This window comes from Solea solea, chromosome 4, assembly GCF_958295425.1.
Source record: "Solea solea chromosome 4, fSolSol10.1, whole genome shotgun sequence".
In the NCBI taxonomy this organism is placed as follows: Eukaryota; Metazoa; Chordata; class Actinopteri; order Pleuronectiformes; family Soleidae; genus Solea; species Solea solea.
In genome coordinates, this window is record NC_081137.1 from 1,992,638 (window position 1) to 2,016,339 (window position 23,702).

Sequence of the window (23,702 nt, forward strand, 5' to 3'; positions counted from 1 at the left end):
CGGCAGTGGCGGCGTTTATACAGTGTGTATATATAATGCACACTCAGCAGAAATTGCACTGTGTCCACACTGAAGCAAAGTGGACGTTTGAAATACTGAAGACGACAATAAACCCTTCCGAGAGGAGGAGGCAGTTCATTAAATTCCCATTAAAATTAATAGAAGTGGACACCAGTTTGTTTGGGATTATTATTATTCCAGCACTTTGTTTAAACTATAAACATACAGTGAATTAATAACTAATGGCAATTTTCCACCAGTTGGGTTGATATTGTCTTCCATGACTTCGTAGCTCCTCATCATGGGCGAAATAGTCATAGCAACAGCGTAGAACCACACGTAGAGTTTGGAACCACAAGTACAATTTGGAACCACAAGAACAATTTGGAACCACAAGAACAATTTGGAACCACAAGTACAATTTGGAACCACAAGTACAATTTGGAACCACAGAATTATGTAGAATTTGAAACTACATAGAATTTGAAACTATAAATTATGAGACAGACTGACTGGCAGCACTGGGCTGGCATTCCAGCATTGACGTTGCAGTGACTCAGCATTGCTTGCACCTCCAACTCCCAATTCCTCACCTCCATTTCCTTAATGTGGAGGCTCAGTCTGAGCTCCTCAGCCAACGTCTCCAACAAAATGATAGGAGCAGTGGGAGCGGGTGGCTCCGTCAGCTTTCTCAGCAAAAAAAAACACTCCACCCAAAACAGCGATACAAACCCAAGTGAAAGGCCAAAATAAACAAAATAGCCTTCAAAAGAAAAGCTAACTTCCCTATCCACAAATACATAGTAAAAGAAAATACAGGAATCTTACCTGCCTTCCTAACATAAAACAGGAGAAAAAAAAGTTCCTAAACAAAATGGCTACTCAGCCCTACCTACAAGGCCTGCACTACATAATACAGTTTCTTTGTTCACAAACTTTTTAAACAAAGATTCACACAGTTTACACTAATCAAAAAGCGACACGTCACGACACAGGTCAGCATGGTCAAAGGCAAAGAGGGAGACAACTTCAGCAGGTGTCCTTTTAAAGCTGGCCTGATCAGCTCCTGGCCAATTAGCATCTCCACTCACCACCTGCAAAAATCAACACAACAGGAGCAGCACCTCCCTCTGGCAGGGAGGATGAACTACATAAACACACTCAAAATACACATGATCATGACACTCTAGATAAAAACTCTGATCCACGACGTGAAACTTCATGATTCAGACGACATGGACACTTCTAAAACATGCAGGGCAGTGAGTCCAGGACCAGGACCAGGACTGAGAAACCCTGCATGCTTCATCTCGTGAGGAATGTGGAGAAAGGAATCCGAGTTTCTGCCGGCGTTAAACCTGCAGCAGGTGAGCACAGGTAGAACAGAAAAGTCTTTATTTACACGTCATCGCCTCTGATTCAGATCAGACGCTTCACTGTCATCATGCTGGGGTCAGAGGGTGAGTCACTGGATCAGGATCAGGATTAGAATCTGGATTATTGTGAGGTTTTTCCACATGCGAGGAACTCATTTTTGAAATGTGAAAATGAAGCAAATTCAATCAAAGGAGCAACCAAAAAAACAGCTAAACAATAATAATTCTAACAAAAAACAATAACAGAAGCTCAATAAATACAAATGTACTTAGTTTGGGTGATTAACGACAGTTAACATCAATAAAGTTTCATCATTTCTTTGCTCTGGATTCATTTTTTACCTCATATATGATATGAAATATGTTCGGTGTGGTCACAATAATCCCGTGGATTAACAGTGTCCAAAGGTGAGGATCATGATCCACTAAATCCCCCATGAATGCAGTCACACAATCTGTTTGAGACTCTATAATCTCACTCTGGATTATATTTATAATTTAAAACAAGTTTTTTTTGTCTCTGTCTCATTTAACCACACATGAATTTTTCATTTTCTCTTGCCACACTCGCCCCTGCCACATAAAACCCACATTTCTCCTGAATAAAGCGAGACTCTGTTGTCACGGCGACGTGGCGTCACCTCCAATTTTCCACACGGCCGTCCTCCACACGAGTCTCCCCGACTCATGGGAAAACGCTGCTCTCTGAGTTGTGTCATTGATGTGAACGAGCCCCAGTGAATTCAAATGAAACCGCGCGCACACGGCAACACCGAAACCCACAAAGCGAGACATTTGATTTGAGGATGAAATAATAATATACAGTAAAGCCAGGTCTTCTGGGGGGAAACGGCTGCAGCACACACTCCATTATTTAACGGCTCTGTGCCCAGAACTGAGGGGAAAAAGAATAAAGTTCTTCCTCTCTCTTGGTCTCAGTCTCAGCCTCAGTCTTGTTAGTGGATCAGAGTCGGAGCTGCTTCATGATGAGGATCCACGCGTAAAGTTTCTTTCACCCTTTAACATCTAAACCTCAAAAATGTCCATCTGGCCTTTTCCTCTTTGCTTATTTTAACCATATAAGGAGCAGAAAATGTCCTGTAACTCAGTGTTCTAAGTATCATATTGAGTTACTGTGCAATATATTGCTTTCAACAACTGTTCCGCTCAAAATGGCGCCACAATATTCCTTTTCTATTTTTGCAAAACAGATATTGATGGCGACATTCCGCATCATTTTGAAATAAAAGAGCTTGTCTGGTCATGGAATGACGTAGACTTCACAATAAAAGCATATTTCTGATGCAAAATCTGCAATGACGTCAATAATAATCTTGACAACCGTAATTAAAATGCCAAACCGGCTTATATTGGTCATTTTAATGTTACATTACATTACATTACATGTCATTTAGCAGACGCTTTTATCCAAAGCGACTTACAATAAGTGCATTTAAACATTTGGGTACAAATAAGAGCTAGAAGTAAGTAAGAGCTTCAAGTAAGCCAAACTATGAAGTGCTAGTCATAAGTGCGATGTATAAGCACGTTTTTTTGGTTTTTTTGTCGTTGTAGTCTTTGTCGAGGTAGAGTCGGAAGAAATGTGTTTTTAGTCAGCGGCAGAAGATGTGGAGTCTTTCCGCTGTCCGGATGTCGATGGGGAGTTCGTTCCACCATTTGGGAGCGAGGACAGTGAACAGTCTTGAGTTCTGTAAATGCCTCTGCGATCCTCTCAGTGAGGGGGCATGTAATACATTTAATGTCATTATTAGCAAATGTATTTAGTCTCCTCTTCCTAGGAGGTTGTATCATGCACCGTCAGTTGTGTTAGTTAGTTTTAGTTCAGTGTCACTTCCTGTTTTATTTTGGGGGGTTTTCTCTACTTCCTGTGAGCACCTTGTCTGCCTTGTTCTGTCTCACCTGATTGTCTGATTGTTTTCACCTGGTGCTCCTTACCCTCACTCCCTACATATACTCCCTTCTCCCCACTTTCTGTTTCCAGAGCATCTCACGTGTGTGGTCACTGCCCGTGGCACTTCAGGTTTGAACCAATGCAGAGCTCTTTTGTTGTGTTTGTTCAGCTTATGTTCTTGTTTGTTTTCTCAGATATTTTAAGTCAAGTTTAGCTTGGAGTTTAGCGTTTTCTGAGCTGTTCCAGCTCCCTTCTTGCGAAAGGAGGTAATGAAACCCATTCAAAATCATTCTCCTGTTTCTGGCCTCGTGCGTTTGGGTCGAGCATTGTGAGAGTTCGTAACAGAGCGCTCTGGCAATAATATGGACCCAGCCGAGACCGGAGCAGTGAAGGCTCGTGGTCATGAACCAGATTGTGAGGATTCATGGAATTCCCAGGGATATCGTGTCGGACTGGGCACTCCAATTCACATCCAGGTTCTGGACAGAGTTCTGCACCCTGTTGGGAGCCACAGTCAGCCATACGTCAGGATACCATCCCCAGTCCAATGGACAAATGGAAAGGATGAACCAGGAACTGGAAACCTGCTTGCGCTGCCTTGTGTCCCAGAACCCAGCGAGCATCTGACATGGGTGGAGTATGCTCACAATTTATTGCCCACCTCTGCTGCTGATTTGTCTCCATTTCAGTGTGTCTGTGGCTATCAACCTCCCCTGTTCCCAGGTACTGAGAAGGAGGTGGTGGTGCAGTCCGCACATGCCTTGGTGAGGAGATGCCGTCGGGTGTGGGCAGCTGCTCGCCGAAACCTCCTGAGCGCTGCCTGCATGAAAATGTTGGCTGATCGCCAGCAAAACACCTGGTGGTCGGGAAAAGAGGGCGGGGTCGTCAATTCCTGGTGGACTGGGAAGGGTACGGTCCAGAAGAGCGCTCATGGGTACCTGCCAGTTTCATCCTGGATGACAACCTCATCTGGGAATTCAAACAGCAAAACCAGCAGCGACCTCATCCGTCAGGAGCCGTCCTGGGGGTACTGTCATGCACTGTCAGTTGTGTTAGTTTTAGTCAGTGTCACTTCCTGTTTTATTTTGGTAAGGGGTTTTCTCGACTTCCTGTGAGCACCTTGTCTGCCTTGTTCTGTGTCTCGCCTGGTTCCCTCATTGTTTTCACCTGGTGCTCCTTACCTCACTCCATACATATAATTCCTTCTCCCACTTTCTGTTGCCAGATTGTCTTGTGTGTTGTCCGCGTCCATGTCACTTCAGGTTTGAACCAAGTCAGCTCTTTTTTGTGTTGAGCTTATGATCTTTGTTTTCTCAGTTATTTTAAGTCACATTTAGCTTAGAGTTTAGCATTTTCTGAGCTGTTCCAGCTCTTGTGAAAAGGAGGTAATAAAACCCATTAAAAACGTTCACCCGTTTCTGGCCTTGTGCATTTGGGTCCAAGTGTTTGTAACGGGTCATGTGATATTAACCCATAGAACACCATTTTTCCATTACTGTATTAAAAAGTATGGTTTATACAGAGAATCTAGCAATGTGCAGTTGTCTCATATCCTTTTTTTTCTTCTTGATGTATTCTGTAGAATGTCAAATTAAAAGTGCTTGTTTAGCCATGCAGTGACTATTTCACAATAGCCTATTTCTGATGCAGAATCTACAATGTTGACAACGTAATTAAAACCCAATCAAGCTTATATATGCAATTTCAATGTTGAATGTTATGCATTTAAAGATGAATTTATTAAATGACTCTACAATGACGTCAATATAATGTTTATCACTGATTAAAACATCTTGTTTAGTCTTGTATTCTGTCTACATTCTTCTTTTTCACCAACTTTATAAACACACCTGAGCAGAAAGTACTCAAAATAATTTGAAAAATCAGATTGAATTGGTGGAAATTTGGAAGTGCAATTAAGTTAATTTGGCTCAAAACAGTCTATTTAACTACACAATTACTGCGACTTGATGAGAGGATTACTTCATTCAAATGAGTTCACAGGTCGTTCATGTTCACTCTGATGCCTCAAAGTGGCTCTTTCTAAAGACTATTTTAACCTCTGACGCCTTTTAAAATAACTCAACAGCAACGTAGCCTTGCATATTGATGAAGAGGCGGCTGTAAGTACAGTCGTAATGCGCTGACTCAGCCCTGATTTATTCAAACTGTGTTTCACGTGATGCCTTGAGTCGTTTTTGTTTCTTCTGTGGCTCAGAAATCTGGCATCAGTTTGGTGATAAAGGTTTTCTAGACAGTGGGCGGTCGAGAACACAAACATCCAAAAAGAAACTGAACTTATTACATCCCACACATTAATCCCCTTAGGGAAATTATTTCTCTGCATTTGACCCATCCTAGAATTAGGAGCAGTGGGCTGCCACACTGAGTAGCACTCTGGGAGCATGCTCACGGGTACCCTAGCCCTTTTGACTTGGTGGGGACTTGAACCAAAGACCCTCCAGTTATGAGCCAAGTTCCGTTTCCACTTGGCCACAGGCTGCTGAAATTATGATAGACACCTTTTTTTTATAAGTATATTTTGGGCTTTTAATCAATAGTATAGTGCAGCGAGACAGGAAATGGGGAGGCAGTATATGAAGAGAGGGCCCGTCCAATGCAGCATTGGAACCAGGGTCACCTGCAGTGAGGACTGTAACCTCAACATTGGACGGCAGCTCTACCAAGTGAGCTAACGCCACCTTACCTGATGCTTTTTTTTGATGATCCATGTGCTGGTTTTATTTCCTTTGTCTCCGTCTGCGTTGCTGTTGTTTCTCATCAAGAAAAATGTCCCTCTATAAATAACGTTCATTATAATATTCTCTTATTCTCTCTCCTAATATGTCATTTTGTGAGCGGCGTGGAGAGAAATCTCCTTTTGTTGTTGACAGTGAGATGATTCACCGGGAAAATTAGCATTAGTTTCTTTTTATATGATTTGAACTAAGTTGACAGATCCAAAATAAAGAACTAGTTTACATTTACATTTACATACAGTTACATTTGTTTATTTTTACCCCTGACAACGAGGTTTATCTGAAAATGTGCCTGTACTGTCAGCACCTACAGTTTTTGAAGTATGTTCTCATTCCATTTTGGTAAGAATTGACCGGCGGATGATGTCCAGTTACTTGACTTTGGGTCGTTTTCCACGACTTCCATAGCTCCTCCTCAACGTGGGGCGTTGTTTTGAGTGTAAGTGAATCATTAGAATCAGACGATTTAAAAAAGATTTATTCACGGAATCGTTCACTGAACCGAAATATGGCTGAACGGGTCGTGATTCGAAAAGTCTTTTTAACTGCCCCACAGTTGGACATCGTTCGCTTTGACACACTGACTCTTTTCAAAGCATTGAAACAAACAATAAATTGACCGAACGTGAATAATTGTAAATATAATCTTAGGCCCCTGACCCACTTAGCTCCGGCCCTGCATCAAACGTGCAGTCGCCGTTCACAGTCTGGCTCACACACACAGAGTCTCCTGCGGTGGCTCTGCCCCCGCATCCCGGCAAAGAGTGGATCGACTGATCACCCCCCCCCCCCGCGAGCATCTGTAGGTGAAGTCAGTTTCGCCAGGTGAAGTTTAAACACACCAATTTAACTTGAAGTTACATTTATAATGAATGTAATCTATGCTAAAGGCGATTCAGCATTAGCAATAACAGCGCGTGCACTAATTAGCCAAATGTGAAATCGCTCGCTCGTGATTTGTAAGAGCATTTTGCCCTTTGATTAGTTTTGATTTTAATAAAGACAAGAACAGCTTCATACAATATATTAAAACCTGACATGTTTAAATCCATAACGTTTACAGAGGGTCGCTGTTTCGTTACGTTACAACTGTATTCACGCAAGCTCGCGATCGTGAACGCGCATAGAGCACAAAGCTCAGAGCCGGACAATAACCGGAAAATAACACCAGGTATTCTGACCGGGCTATAGGTTTTGTTGAGCCGGACCTCTTTTGGGAACTTTATAGATGTTCTTTACTTAGGCAGGGAATGTAATTCGGGTAAAAGTTTTCCACAATGTGCATTGACACACTCAGCTAAAATAACAATAATCATATATCACGTTCTCCCAAAACAACCAGACTAAAATAAACGTGAACTATACATGGCTGTAGAAAGAGAATTGTAGCCTATAATAGTGTATGATAATACGTTTTTTTTACTTTATTATGCATGATAATAAGTTAGCACGCCACTTTTATTTTGAGGTTGTTACATGCCACTTCCGCTTCCGGTCTGTCCGCCGTATTTTCGTATTTTGGTTTTGTCAGAAATACGGATTATACTTTAGTACCCTGACTACAACAAACTACACATTTCTATACTATAAAACCACTTAATGTCACATATCACAGCAATGAGGCTGCACACAACTGGAACCAGGGGACATCCGTTACCGTCTAACTGGGAAAATAACAAATACAATAGCATTACGTGGTCTAAACATAACTGTTGTGTGTGTGTAATCAATTTTTTCTGATGGTTATACTTATTAGCTACATGGTCCTACACGCAGGGGTGTCAAACTGGCGGCCCGGGGGCCACATGTGACCCTCCAAAGGATTACATGCGTCCCGCCCACCACTGTGCTGAGACACATCTGCCACTGAGGTGATGGAATATATACAGAATATCAGACTATATGGATTCAGACTAGCAATATTATTGTTATTATTATAATAGTAATAAGACACTTGGTTGTAATCATTGTTTTACTAAATATATTACACTCAACATTAAATTACATATATTTAAGATGTTTTAATTACAGCTATCCTTGTCATTATTTGCCAAGTTTTCTATTTATTTCTCCGTTTCTCCACTTTTACTTTGCAATTCTGTGTAACATTATAATAAATATCGTATATTGCCCACCCACTACTAAGTAGTTGTTTTTTTTTCCACTTTTTTTCTCTAGACCGGTCCCCTCTTGACCATTGGCCCCCAGGTCATTTGAGTTCGACACCCCTGCCCTACAGTGTAGTGATACAAGGACAACCAGAGCTTCTCACATCTTGACTATTGCAGGTAAGAGTGGCTGGAGTGAGCAGAACAATGAAAAGGAAAGCAAAAAGTGGGGATATTGAAAGGTTTTTTAGTAAGAAATGTGCACAGCAGGAAGAGAAGGAGGGAAATGAAGGAGAAGGTAGTCAACTGGAGACTTTTGTTTAGTTTAAACACTGGGCTAGTTCCTGTTGTTCATGATAAAACAAATAGTTTTAAAGTATTTTTGTGTTTGTTCTGTTAAATCCATTTACATTTGGGGATTTATACATGCCACCCTGCCAAGACCTCTTGCCACCACTTTGCCACCCCATGTAGAATTTAAGTTAGTCTGATGACTGGAGCTGGCGGCGACTTCTTAGGTTAAAAGTGTCTCTTATTTATCTCCTGTTGACGATTTTGATTCACAGCCAGAGGCAGAAACATAGACGACGACAACAAATAAATACAAGTACGAATCGCAAGTTGTCAGGTTGTCATTTCGGCGGGCAAACAGCAGCAGCTCAGACGGATAAAGTTTTGTTGATATTGTTGTGAAAACATGGACGTGATTGATCGGTGCGTCCACTTTGTCCTTGGACAAAAACATCAGAAAAAATGACCTTGTCCTTAAATTCTGTTGGGGGGGGGGGGGGGGGGGAATTAGCCGAAACTCGTAAATGTGATTGATTGGACGAATATTTCTCAACTTCTTGGACCAACTATTCAACATTCTCACTTCCAAAAGTCGTCCCTTCTTGTGATTTGACACCTGAACTGAACGTAGGCATTAACAGGCGTGCGAAGAAACGTGGCTGGTTCCATGGTTTAGAGGCTGCACGTCTCAGAAGACATAACAGAGACGCGAGTGTGCGAATGCTGAGAGAAAATGTTCAGACATAAAGTCCCATCAAACGGGGGCGCGAGCGCCGGGACTCTGACAGCTTAATGGGACTGTTAAGTTTAACCGTGAGATGTAGACATTGTACCTTTGGCAAAAGCAGTGAAAAACACGCCGCGCTAACAAGACAACATGAGTACGTACGACTCGAACTGTCAGCGTGTCACACCTTGTAATTAACGTCATTTCATTTGTGTCTCGCGGGAAAAACGCCGTGACCTCAGTCCTGTGTATTTGTAAATATGTCAGCGTATGCGTGATTGAATGATGATGGATTACTTTTTATTTGCACGACAAGGTGTGCGTTGTTCGTCCAAATTGGCGCCGCCGGTTCCCGATGGCTACACACACACACACACACGCACACACACACACACACACACACACACACACACACACACACACACACACACACACACACACAGAACTTTGAGTGTCTGCAAAAATGTAAATTCACACTAAAAATAGAAATCATCATGCGTTCAGCACCTGAAGGCAAACATAAGCGCAAGAAGCAGGGACATGAGAGTTGCCTGGAGCCTCATGTGCAGTGGTGTATCCTCCACCGGTTGATGGTGGTTGGGTAAATTGCTCAAGGGCACCCAAACCTGTCATGCAATTTGAACCAGCAAGCCCGTACCCAGTTAGTATGTCCACGTGGGCCCGATAAGGGTTAAATTCAGGCTGAACTATGGGTCCCAAGTGAGTTTGTCTGTGGTTTTCCCACCTGTGTTAGCCCACTTCAAGACCATGTCCACTTAAGCTATGGAACGGCTTCCAGTAGCCAGGTAGCCTTTTTGGTAGCTACCTGGCTACTAAGTGGGCATGTTATCCAGGTCCCATATTTTCAGTAACATGGGACACACAGGTGGGGCCACCATGGAAACCACAGACAAACCCACTTAGGACCCATATTGTCAGCCGTAATATGACCCGTGTGGAGCCAACATGGAGAACATGCTGTCTGGGTCTTAACAGCTTAGGGTTAAACCGACTAAACCCTGACCAGACGTAGAAAACGAAATCGAGCCAGTGTGAAAAACTACAGGCTGGTTTTCAGTCAATGCTGAAGTTGTAGCATCGTTTGAGCGAGCTGGGATAATAACGTATCTGTGTATCGTCGACAAAGAGGCAGTTTCAGTGGAAGGAGGTCGTGAGAGGCTTAGAAAGTTCACCGTGGCTCAGATGTGCGAGGATGCTGTGAAGTTAATGAAGAGTAGGCGCAGAGGTTAATTCAGGGGAGAGATTAGGGGATTAGATGTGTAGAATAAGGTTGCTGCTGTCAGGAGAAGTAAATGTTTACCCTCAGGTGGCTTTTCATTGTGGAAAAACGATGCATTGAAGAAATAAACTCCTAAACTGCAGTATAAATAAATACAGATGACCAGGCTGCTAAATACAGTCATAAATAGGATAATTGTACATTAAAAATACAGTGATTTGTACTTACAAGATTCCAGATTATATTCTTGTACTGTTGTCTAAATCCATGCCTGATAAGGTTGGGTATCATTAACCAGTATTAAATTAGAACCAGTTCCTCACTAGTAAGTCTTTAAGTATCATTAACCATCGTAACAAACAAGTATAGCAGGGTTTAAATAAATGTGATTCTCTTTTTAGTGTCAAATAGGCGACATTATTTCTGACATTTGAACTCTCTCTCCGTCACTCATGACACGATGTAACTGTGTGCATCCGCACATTTCTCCGCAGAAGCGTTTCATTTTGTGCCTGAGAGTGAGCAAACACACATGCACACACTTGATAAGTGGCCTTTAATAAAAGCCCCGCAGTTATTGCTGCTCTCAGCGATGCGATTACAAACATATTTTCTCCGCTGGCCTTGGAGAACGGCATTAAATTGTCAGTAATTCCTTCACGCGCAAATGAAAAAACAAGGTTACGACTCCTTCATTTCTGTCGCGCTTCGCCGCAGACTCCCTTTAACGGCACGGAATCTGCTCATCAGAGCACAGACAGACGGCGGCTTTTATTTCCGCCGGATTTAAGAGAAACGCAAACGAGACTCGGAGACGAAATCGGTGTTAAAATATAGTCAATTAAAGATTCCTATTAGTGGCAGAAAAAAAAGTTCATTTAATATTATTGCCTGCATATATGAACGACAGAGGGCATTTCCCAGCATGTCTGACATCAGATATACTGATTTATACCAATTTTTCCTTTTAATATTGGACTTTTTATCATCCCTAAGGGAAAAGATAGCACATAAGTGTATAAAACATAAATACAATGGATGTCATTGTGATAATGAGTCATGTGACCCAATGCCAAGTCCCTCATGTCTTTAACAAAAAAAGCACTTACATATTAGCAATAATAAGTTAAAAATAAAAACTCTTTCTGGCTCTCGTCTACTCTGTCTATTGGCTGTTACACAAAAACAACACAATCTTTTATGGGGGCTTCTGTGCCCCCATAAACGGGAGGCAGTTGCTAGGCAACCAGCAGAGAAGCCTGAGGGTTTACTGATCTTACTGTGGGCAAGAATAAAAAAAAAAAAATAAAAAATCAGTTGACAAATTATAAACCACATCATAAAATGGAATATTACATTTTTATACGTTGGGTTTTGGACTGATTAAAAAACAAAAATGTGTGGTAACTGTGTTTTTTTTTCTGGTGTTTAGTTTCCTTTTACAACGCAGTTTTTTTTCCTGTTTCTTTTTCTTTGTTTTTGAACTTACAAATTAAAACACAAGGGTTTACGTGTCTGATTGAAATCAAACTGTAACATAAGTAACATAAGGTAACGTAAAAGTACCATAACATAACACAAAAGTAACCAAGTAATGTAAAAGTAACATTAACACTAACGTAAGCATAATAACATTAACCTAACATAACCTCATGTAACCTAATGTAACATCACGTAACATTTTTGGAGTGGACACTGGTTCAAGGACCTGAGCGAACACCAGAGCTCATGTAAGAAAACTTAACGTGTTACATAACGTAGCATAGCGGAGCGTAAGGTAAAATAACATGGCGTAGCGTGACGTAATGTAACGTAACATAATTTAACGTAACGTAACGTAGCGTTAACTTGCGTTTGTGAAACAAGCAATACTTTTTACCAACTGTTTGGGGGACCCGGAGAGCAAGTCCTACATTATTTTACTTTAAAGCGGAACTTTGTAACTCTGGTCGTTTTTGTTTTTTTAAGCCTTTCTCTCTCCAGAGCGCCCCTTGTGTCAACCTCTTTATCCTCACTGTTGTAAAAACGTATCGTTTCCTCTTCCTCACTTCCTCCAACCACAGTTTTCTCTCCTTCTTTTTTCTTCTTTTCCTAAAATAACGCTGGGACCTGAGACTTCATGAGACCCCTGATCTTGTAAGGCTGTTTTTTCCGCTAACAGACAGTAGGGGGCAGTGAGGACAGCCCCCACTCTCCCCGCAACAAGATATTTAACCATCACAGTGACTCTGAAGCTGTTAAATTAGGGTCAACAATACCTCATTGTTTCACTTCTAAGGAGGTGCAGAAGTGAGAATAACTGAGAATTATCTCAGGATCAGGATTTCACAGCAGTGAATGTGTGTGCAGTGTGCAGTTGTCGTGTCCTGCTGTGACGGGGGAGGGAGGGAGGGAGGGAGACCTCAGTGTCACGTCTGTGAGTCTTTCACTTCACTGAAAACAAAAGCTCAGATCTCGGCTGAGCATTAAACATGACTCGGCGACAGTGACAGCGTCACTGACGGTGACTCTGTGATGATGAAGTGGAAGTTCTTCACTTTCATCTCAGATGAGCGTGGCTCTTTTATTCTTTTTTATTTTCATCTTTTATACATACATGTATGTGGATTTACATTTCCTGCAGACAGGGTGTGATGTAGTGACAAGAGGATAAAAGATAAAACTAAGTTTTTCTTGTGTATTTTTCTCTTTATTCTGCACATGCAACGCTGATCTAAGACTAGGAGGAAACTTGTGGTTCATGTTCTTGACAATTTTAGCTTAAAAAAGGAGACTTTTTTGAATAAAAATGTCTTTTATCAACATTTCTTGACATTTTCAGGCGATAAATTATCACTTTGAGGAGTTTGGACAACGTGACACACCTTTAAATTGTAATAATTTCTCTTACAGACCGAGAGGGGATTCATAATGTTTGAAATTTTCTCCCAAAGTATGAACGGATATCAACATTTGGATTAAAAAGTTACTTTTGTATGTTTTTTATACGTGGATTAATTAAAAATTCTCAGACCTCATGACGTATAATGATCTCATTTTAAAGTGAAAATTATTATTGATATTCGGTGTGTTTTTCGAGCTCTTTTAAGAGTTTTTACTTCCCATTACTTTCAAATCTCGTCTCTTGCTGACTCGAGGCCAACAGCTTTTTAAAAAATGGACCCTTGTGACTGGAACCTGCAGCACCTGCGAGCATCTCCACCTGCAGCAGGTGAACGTGCGTGTGCTGATGCTGCACCAGCGTCACACTCTGTCCCCGTGACGGCGTCTGCTGTGTGAACTACTTTTACTTTAACCTGCAAACGTCTTAAGAGAATACGACTATATTTTGTACTTGTCTGAGGTCACGGTGGTAAAGAGTAGTAAGGACACAGGGACTTTTTCTTTTTTGTCCTCAGAGACCCTTTTGTTGTGTTGTCACTGTGTGTGTGTGTGTGTGTGTGTACAGTAGATAATCAGGTTAACACTGTTCTCTACAGTGTTTTGCACACACACACACACACACACACACACACACACACAGACTTTAGCACAGTACATTTCCTTTGTGTCATTTATTGATTCACTTATTCCCACAATAAAAGCCTGTATGTGTGTGTGGTTAGAGTGAAAGCAAAGCCTTGTGAATGTCTGTAACAACATAAAATTATAATTATATAGTAACATTTGTGTCATTTATTCATAAATTATTCTTTTATAATTGAAAGTCCATGTTCCATTTTTACCAAGCACGCACTCTTTTTACATTTTAATGTACGTTATTCACCTGTATTTTGATGTTTTCTAAATGTTGTCATGGTTTTCCTTTATAATATGATGAATATTATGTATAACTTTTACTTATTTTATTACCAGTGTCTTGTGTGGCATATATTGACGACTGTGACGTTAGTTAGATAAGTCATCAGTTTAGATTATGTTAAAAACTTTGTGTAACTGGAAATGTGTTAAAACGTGTAAAAAACGTTAAAGCATTCACAACGGCTGATTTTTTTGTTTTATCAGATTATAATCCACACGGAACCGACTTTTCGGGAACCCTAAAATGCTAATTTTGGAAAAAAACTGGTGGCAAAACATAAATATCTCAAATTCTTTTGTGTTGTTTCAGTTTCGGTAGTTCTTCTTGAAACAAAAAGAGTAGTTCTGTTTTTGTGTGGCCAAGACGTTATAAACCCGCGTTTCCAAGGTTCATTCATCAGCTTCGGACTCAGCCGAAGAACGTAGCGCTAGGGCATTTTTGCAACTTTGGAAATATATTCCTCCATTTTTGGTGGATTTATGTATTAGTTGCAGCGCCACCTACAGACCTGGCATATGTACTACACTGCTGAAAGCCGGCGATCACGAGTACGAATCACAACACGGCAGTTTCACGCAGCTGTGCTAGGATGACTGAGGAGGAGCTATAAAGTCATGGAAAGTGTCTGAGTCGAGTGTCAGATTTGTCCGTAAAAGTAGTGACTGGAGAGGTAAAAGCGTCTTCTGTGAGGTGAGAGGCAGAGACACCTGATAAGAGCCGTGCTTCTCCGCCGGGTCCTCCAGGCTGTGAGGGCCTGTCGTCCAAACTCTGCACACCTTTTGTTCACTTCCAGACAAGCCTCTGAAAAAACATGGGCAGCAGATTTTTATTTCACTTCCTTTACCTGCAGAACAAACGTCTGCGCGGCCTCAGGAGAACCAATCTTGCTGAAACAGTTAGTTTTAGCAGCGGGGCCAATACTGATCTCCAGGGGACACGATTCCCGCTTTAATTGTCTGGAAAGACTCCGGCTGTGCTCGTACACGTCGCCACCGCCGCTTCCCTCCGTCTGAGAGGAGCTCAGATGCGCACGCTGAGCGAGGTGAGAGGTGGAAACGCAGCCGCGAGCTTCCTGTTGTCGCTCAGGTCCGTGCGTCGCGTTAATTGCAGCGATCCGGGCGGCGATGGTTACTGCGGAGTGAGATTATGGGTGTTAGCAGGTGGTGATGATGTGATGTAAAAGCAGGCAATATGCGAGTAAGAGAGGATAAGTGCAAGGTTTTATTGGCCACTCGGGTGCAATGAAACAAGCTGTAAACACCATTTTAATCACTGTATGAAGTGGAGATTATTGGTGCAAAAGTTGCACTGTTTACTCTTTGAAGCACGGACAGAGCGATGTTTGGAGTCATCTCGGACTTCAGTGGCTGTTTTCTGATGATGAATTATTGCCTCAGGGGGCAACAAGCAATATTTTATTGGGGCTTTTTTCATCTTTACTGTGTGGTTTACAGTTAGATTAGCATTGTGAGAATGGAGCTGGATGAAAGGAGTGGTTCTTCAACGGTTTTAATACCAAGTATCACCTGAGAAAACAGTGAGCGTGCTCAGTGACACCATGATCGCCAATGTAAAATACAGTGGGGTAAATAACGGACCGAGCAAAGTCACAAGAGGCAGATTTACTCTCAATGAGATCATATGTGGAGGAAAGAAGGAAGGAAGGAATTGAGGAAGAAAAGAAGGGAGATAGAAAGGAAAGAAGGAAGGAAGGAAAAATTCTGATAAAAGAGCTGGAATTGGAATTTCAGAATTGGAAAAAGTCGGAAGGAAGGAAGGAAGTCAAAATTGTGACTTTATTAGAAGCTGTTTTCAAATGTTCTCTACATTTATCCCTCATCCTCTTCCGTACGTTTCCATAGTTTCCAGGAAAGAAAAACACACACACACACACACACACAAAAATCAGGCTACGTTTTTTTTTTTTTAACTCGTATATTAAAGAATGAAGTCAGAGCGTGTGGAGTGAAAACCAGTGAGCGGAACATTAGCAGTCACGTCAGACCTGTGGTGGTTGAAGCCTCCGGCAGCAGACGCTCGTCTCTGGGCCTCAGTGGGGGAAAAACTCACCGGCTGCTGCTGCTGCTGCTGCTGCTGCTGAAGAAGCTCACGCGTGCTCTAACTGGAAAAATGCAAGTGACTTGATTTGCATAAAAAAGTCCTGATAAATTATCGTAGCACCTTAACAAGCGCAGGCTGCAGTGTGGGACTTCTTCTGACACGAGGCCCTCAAAGAAGACAACAAGCTCTGAATATTTCTGCGGCATTAACAGCAGTCTGTGAGGAAGTTGTTCTTTTAATTGGCTGAACCTCCACACACTGAAAATCTCCACTGATTTTTACGATTTCCACCTCTTTACATTTAAATTTCCTAACAAATCAACGTCAAAGAGCGATAATGACGACAAACACACATATTCACCCCTAAGTGGCACCGTATTCCACGAAAGTCAATCAGGACCATGGCCAATCAGGACCATGACAGGAAGTCGGCCATTTTTAATTTAGCTTCCATTTCGCCACAAAACAGGAAGTGCCCTTTAACTTTGCCGTAGATTGACCGATTTGCTCAAAACTTCATATGCGACACAGGAGACTGACAATGAACACATCCACGGACATGAATCCGACCCAACAAGAAGTTGGCCATTTTGAGTTTAGCTGCCATTTCGCCACAAAACAGGAAGTGCCCTGTAACGACCTCACAAATTGACTGATCTGCTCAAAACTTCATGGTAATAAAATAAGGTAAACACATAAAAATGGTGCAAAATGGCTCAGTAGTGCCCCCAAAGGTAAAACCAGGGAGGACAAAGCCGAAACTGAGTTGCAACAAATTTCATTTCCATTGCATTTTCTTGTTCTCCTGTTTTATTTGTTTAGAGGCTTCACATTTGTCTGACTGCTGTTAATTTATTTGTTTAAGGCACAATTTCTGTCAGAAATGAAACAAAGTCTGTCTCCAAAAGACTTTGGAACACCATTATCTGTGTGATTTTTACACAAAAAACAACAAACTGTTGGCTGATGAAGCTTCTTACTCACCTGAGAACATCATTTACCGTCTTCCATTATTCTAAAGACAGAAATATGTCACCGTTCCCTTTCATTCATAATGATCCTGTCATTTATGAGCAACGTTATTACGGGGGCATTTAAGTGCAGTCATTATGTATTCCATGTCCTCCGAGGGCTTTTTGTGCTGTAGATAATTGACCCATTAGCCGCGTCATTTGACCTCACCACGGATAGACTTGTAACGATGGAAATTTCTCTTGACATAATATGAAACATGTGTAGGTGTGACCTTTTCATGTCCATGCACACACAAAGAGAGGTGGAGAGGTCAAAGGGTCATGTGGAGAGCCACAGGTTTTTTTTTTTTTTTTTCAAATCTGGAGAGAAACAGAATTATGAGAAATACAGACCTTTTTTACAATTAAAGGTACAAAACATTACAAAAGTTGAATGAAAAACAACAATGTATACAATTGGGTGATTGTACACTTACTTTTTTTGTTATTGATATGCATTTTCTGCTAAATTGAAATACCTTTAAATACCTTTAAGACCTTTAAAAGCAGCTTGTGTATTGTATGATTGTATGATTGTTTCAGAGAAGCCTCTAATCCCATCAAATAACCTTGATTAATTTAATCTGAAGTTCCATTTATTTTTTAAATGTGCATGAAACATGAAACTACAGCTGCTTTGGAAATCTCCGGTAACTTTTTCTCTCAGCTTCCCGTGGTCAAATATCCGGTCAGTATCCAAATGAGTGGATAATTCAAAGTGAGTGGGGAAGCAGGTGTACCTAATAAAGTGGCAGTCATTTTCAGACAGACATTTTCCCCCCTCTCTGATGAAGAGGAGGAGGAGGAGGGTAAAGTTCCACTTATATGATTATTTTTTTGTATGTGATGCCCTGTTCTGAATTTACATCAAGTTCCCCATAATAAATAGGGACAAAACCGGAAATTAGGCAAACTCCCTTTAAAAATAAAAGCATAAAAACTACAACTTCAACAAGTCAGGTTTATTTTATTTGTGAAGCAAAAACAAATCAAAAACGTTGTGTGTGTGTGTGTGTGTGTGTGTGTGTGTGTGTGTGTGTGTGTGTGTCAGGCTCTCAGACAGGCAGAGAAGGAGTTGGAGACTCGTCCTCTCTGGTGTCCTCCAGAGACACTGACGCACAAGATCGAAGTCCAGCATTATAACATCAAAAAACAGAGCACTGAGGGACAACTGCTGCAGGCCGGAGACGGGTTGAGACACACAAGACACATGAGACTCTGAGACTCTGAGACACTAAGACACAAGAGACACAGACACACATGAGACACAGAGTCACATGAGACACTGAGACACAAGAGACACAGACACACATGAGACACAAGAGACACAAATGACACATGAGACACAAGACACATGAGACACAGAGAGACAGGAGATACATAAGACACAGACACATGAGACACAAGGACATGAGACAGATACTGAGACATACAGACACAAGAGACACAAGGACACGAGACACACACACACACACACAGTGCGTATGTATTATTGTATATAATGTGGTATAATGTCAAGAAATTCAGAAAAATAAGATATAGAAAAATAATAAAAATTAAATAATGAAAATATATATTTTTTAATTTTAAACAATAGTATAAGCATAAAACTATTTAATGCGCACACAATAAATTCCGTATCGAATTATTATTATTATTTTTTTTTTTAGTTTTGCTCTTATTTTGAAAGTGATGACCGGACGTCCACTTTGTATCACCAGAAGCTTTCTGCGGCTCGGTGTATTTTAAGGTTAGCACGTTTACTTTAGAGCAGAGAGTTAAATAGAAGGGGGAGAAGCGGCCGCCAGGCGGAAAAAAGCACGGAATAACGCAGAGTTTTTGGACTTAAATGTGCGCCAGAATGTGACGAGGCTCCGCTGCTGCTGCGCCGTTTAACGCGACAAAGTAAAAAAAAAATGTAATAAAAAAACCCCCCGAAAATAGGAATAAGTAGATAAGTGCGGTTGTTCTGCGTGATGGTTCCCCGCTGAGTGAGCGACGCAGCCCCGGTGTGAACGGTGACAGTTACCGGCAGAGACACGTTTTTTTTCTTGTTAAATGAAGCCAGCGGAGACACAGAGACGCTGCGGAGACGCTGCCGGACGCATTTATTTTACGCACCATCATCGCGTCTCCGCGGTTTGCGCAAGGAAATTTGGACTTGGAGAGTGATTTATCACACACACGAGCAGACACAGGGACATTTATTTCTTTCTCCCCTGTCTTTTTATCTGTGTGCGGAGGTACAGGTGCTGCTGCTGCCGCTGGTGGACGCGTTTCATCCAGTTCGGACGCGCGTCATCTCTCCCTGTGTCTGTCCCCACTCACGTCCACTGATTTACGGCTTTCGCGCACGGACTTGGATCCTCTTCAGGAGCCGCTGCGTGTCTCGTCTCCGCCGGGTTCCCACTCATTTGGAGCCGGGGGACACTGGGAACTTTATGTGGAGGAGAAGAGGAGATAAAGGAGAAGAAGGCGCTGTCTTCTTCTGGTGTTTTTTTGTGTGGGTAGGGTTCAGTTTGGGTTGAAGACACACTGTAGGTTGGACAGTAAGATCATCTGAGTGTCTCTGTCCCTCACATCAGTTTCAGGAGGAGGAAGCACCTGCTCTCACTGGTTTATTTCACTGGAACAACTGGGATTTAACATCCGCCCGCTGGGATTTTCTACCATGTCGGGTGGACGGGATTTCAGAGGGACCCTCGTCATCTGTGTGGCCGCGCTTTCATATGGTGAGTAAATTAACCCCCCCATCCTCCTCACCCTCCTCATCCTCCTCCTCCTTCAGACTCGTAATTGTGTTGCATAGAAAAGTAAATGGCACCAACATTTCTGCAACATGCTGCAGCAGAATCAGAAGCAGAGGCAGCCACTGCTTCTGATTGGTCATTTTTGGAGCAACAACCACAGGTTTAAGGGCTCTTCATAGCCCCTTAACTTCAACCTTAACCATCCCAACTTGACTAACCCTTAACCGAACCCTTTTTAGAACCGGTTTAATCGAAATGTGACTGATCCATTTTGACACCAAAGCCCTTCAGGAACAGAGTGTCCTCACCACACACCGCCGGGGCATCACAGTGATGGTTTTCAGCCTGAAATGCAATCTTCCCAGAACTGTATATAACTGTAAGGGGTTTCGTGGACGTGATGCTTTACTCTCACTGTAACCATCACAAAACATCCGTAAAAATTGTAAGATCTGAACGGTATGTCCTCGCAGAGTCAATATGTCCCCTCACAAAGATTTGGAGCCATAATGTGTCCTGGCAGTGATGGAGAGATGCTCACTGTCACATGTTCCTCTCGTTACCTCACGTACCTTCATACTGAACATCGTCTTGATTGATGCATCTCGTCATCTTGGGTCATCGTGTTTTTTTTGTGTTTCGAGACCTTCACGATATCTTATGTCATCCAAGTAGCGGAAGGTGAGAAGTCCAGCTGCTTCTGCTTCAGTGACCCTTTTTTTTTGTATAACTATGACATGGATGAATGCGGATCTACATGTTTTAGACCAAACCGTGTGAAGGGACCACAGAGCTGCTAATTCAGTCGTTCATTTTCCACGATTTATCCAAGTTAAAACCCGCAAAAAGCTCATAACGACCCGGATGTCTTCCAGGTTTGTTCAGCAATTCTTCTTAAGACGCTACATTGACTTCCAGTCATTTGGACCAACTAACCAAACAGTTATCCTTAACCAGTTAATATCTAACCTTAACCTAACGATAATTCAAGCCCTAAACTTTACCAGTTCCTCAGAAGTGAAGCTCTGCCTCATGGTCCTGACAAGGTCAGTGTTTGTGACAGGAAACGTCCTAAAGAAGTAACATACAAGTGCAATGAGGACAATGATGAGGACGTAATGGCTCGGTGGTTCTCAATGATTGGGTTGGGGGCCCACACATGGGTCACAGGGGATTTTTTTTGGGTTCCCAAGCAAATAATGTGTTTGGAATGGAATTGAAAATGACATTATGAATTAAAATGTTGCTCTTGTCAGGATTTATATTGTGATTTGGGCCATTTAGGAACCCTTACCTAATTCTAACACAAACGCAAGTCTAACCTGAACCTTAATCCAGGTCCTAACTATGAAAAACCTCTTTCAAGTTGTAAAAAGCAGACAAAATGTCCTCGCTTCCTCGGGTTTACACCTTGTTTGGTCCCCATGAAGACATTTATAAAGAGTATATCTGAAATTAGGTGTGACAGAAATTGCTTAGTCACTACATTATGCACAAATGTTGCTCTTGTTGGGATTTGTATTATGATTTGAATCACGATTGTTTGCCGTCTTGAAAAACGTGGCCCCCCATTTAGAAAGTTTGGAAAATAATGCGTCTAGACCCTTACCCTTAGCTTAACCAAAACAACTTAACGCCGAACCATTAACCCTTTACCTAATCCTAACACAAACATAATCCAAATCCATGAAAAAAACTCTATGGTTTATGTGTGTTTTGGTCCTCATGATGAAAGAGGTTCGTCTTGGCTCAGTAATAAAGATCACAGGTACAGCAGCTGTTATTTTTTCATCAATGTTATTTATTTGAATAATTACCCTGATTCATGTGGATCTCTCCCACTTTTCAACATGTTACACAACAATCACTATCTCTCTCTTTTTGGTTTCATCTTCTGTGTGTTTTGAACACAAAAGTTGCCTCTTACACAACAGATAAGCCTGTAGTGAGTGTGAGTGTGTGTGTGTGTGTGTGTGTGTGGGGCCGACATCTGCACGGCCCGACGCTAAAGTCCAAATCAAACATCCCAAAGATGATTTGCTGACATGTTCCAGCGGAGTCTGAAACACTAATCCTCCTTTAATATCCTACTCCGCTGTTTTATTGACGCGACAGCGGCAGCGACAACACAAACACGACACCGTTTCCAGCAGTGATACGTGGATTTAAATGAGCTGCGGAGGAGCAAAACGAGAACAGACACGGCTGTCCCTGGTGATGCAGTTGTAGATCCACTGCTCCAAGGTGTCTATATGTCAAATATGTGAAACGGTGGCCATCATTGTTCAGAACGAGTCGAACCATCCAAATTCAAAGTGTTATACAGCGTTTTTTTTCCCCCCAAGACCTTCTCTACAGACTTGAAGGTCACCCACTGGTTTAAGTGGAAATTGTGAACTTGCCATGACAATAAGGGAAGTACAGAACCTCATTAACTTGGAGGTTTTTGGAAAACTGAAAGGAACGTGGTTGATATAGATTGTGCACTCATTCACTCGCGGGGTCTCCAGTCCATCGCAGGAGATTTGAACCAATGACCTTCTTCTTGCTGTAAGGCAACAATGCTAACCACACCTCAGCCGTGTGGCTCTGACTTAAATATATGGTTTCCAAAGGATGGAAACATGAAGCTGCATTTAGTCATATGCATACATATCTATAGATGGCGCAATACCAGTATCTACCTGTATCAATATCAGTCCAATAAATCCTTAAAGCTACTGAGCACATTTGCACTTTTTATTTACATTTATCATTTGTCTTAATTTACTGAAAACGGTGATATTTCAGATTTTAGATAGTTTCAGATATTAGGTTTTTCTTTTTTGGGTGTTGATCCCCTGATTTTGACCAGTTTTGGATTGTTTTTGTTGTGTTGACTGCTTTATTTGCATGAACATTGAACCCGTTTGGTTAATTTTAACGCGTGAGCAGAAGCAGACGGGATGAGATTATAAGTGAATGTGTGGATGTTCAGAAATAGCAGTAGAGTCAAAGCAATTTTGACATTTTTTAAAACACATCTTAGATTGTAAATAAAAAAAAAAGCCACATTTTTGATAAATTAAGATCTAAAGCTGAAATCTCTCGTGTTACTTGGTCATTTTTGGCATTTAGTCAAGAACTGTAACTTTTATGTTGTTTTGTATGATAGTGCTTTTATCCATTTTGCCTCATGTTTGCTTGTTGTTGTTGTTGTTGTTGTTGTTGTTGTTGTTGTTCAGGCTTGGCATTGGCATCTCTCTCTGACTGTAAAAGAAGGTGAAAGAAAAACAGACCTTCATTTTTTCTTCTTCTCTGACCAGGTTGTTTTTGAGAGGCGAACTGAGGCTTTTTAGTTTTGGTGTGATTAGTTGTAGGTCTATCCAATTGCGTGCGGAGGACGTCCATTTGTCACCTCTCTTGGAAGTGGGAGGAGTTAGCTAGGCTCGCAGCTCCCCACGTTTAAGAAACTGCTGGTGGGTGGAGCAACCGTGGAGCAACCGATCAATCGGAATTTTATCAAAATCGCAATACGGCATAGTGCAATGTAGTGTAGTTCTGGCCAAAATGTGTCAAAATAACCATTTCACTTTAAATGTATCTCATTCTACAGACTGAAGAGCACATCTTTGTTTCTCGCAGTAATCATTTTAAATATAATATTCAAATAAAATTGCAATT

The 23,702-nt window shown here is 41.6% G+C and overlaps 1 protein-coding gene and 1 long non-coding RNA gene across 4 annotated transcripts in view; both read left to right on the forward strand.

Moving 5' to 3' along the window:
* The first annotated feature begins 6,793 nt into the window (after positions 1-6,793).
* LOC131458137 (uncharacterized) lies at positions 6,794-18,403 on the forward strand. The gene is made up of 4 exons (XR_009240064.1): positions 6,794-6,872; positions 7,804-7,918; positions 8,226-8,335; positions 18,341-18,403. It is a non-coding gene; the product is annotated as an uncharacterized LOC131458137 (long non-coding RNA).
* Positions 18,404-18,463: 60 nt separating this feature from the next.
* Positions 18,464-23,702, forward strand: part of tmem132e (transmembrane protein 132E) — a 373,228-nt gene continuing 367,989 nt past the window's right edge. The window contains exons 1-3 of one of the 3 annotated variants that reach the window (XM_058626897.1): positions 18,464-18,480; positions 19,539-19,792; positions 19,875-20,021. In XM_058626897.1, the coding sequence (XP_058482880.1) occupies positions 19,961-20,021 (61 nt within the window). In that variant the 5' untranslated portion in view covers positions 18,464-18,480; positions 19,539-19,792; positions 19,875-19,960. Of the gene's footprint in view, positions 18,481-18,668; positions 19,797-19,874; positions 20,022-23,702 lie in introns of those variants that run through there. The other 2 variants (XM_058626899.1, XM_058626896.1) reach the window with 2 other exon arrangements.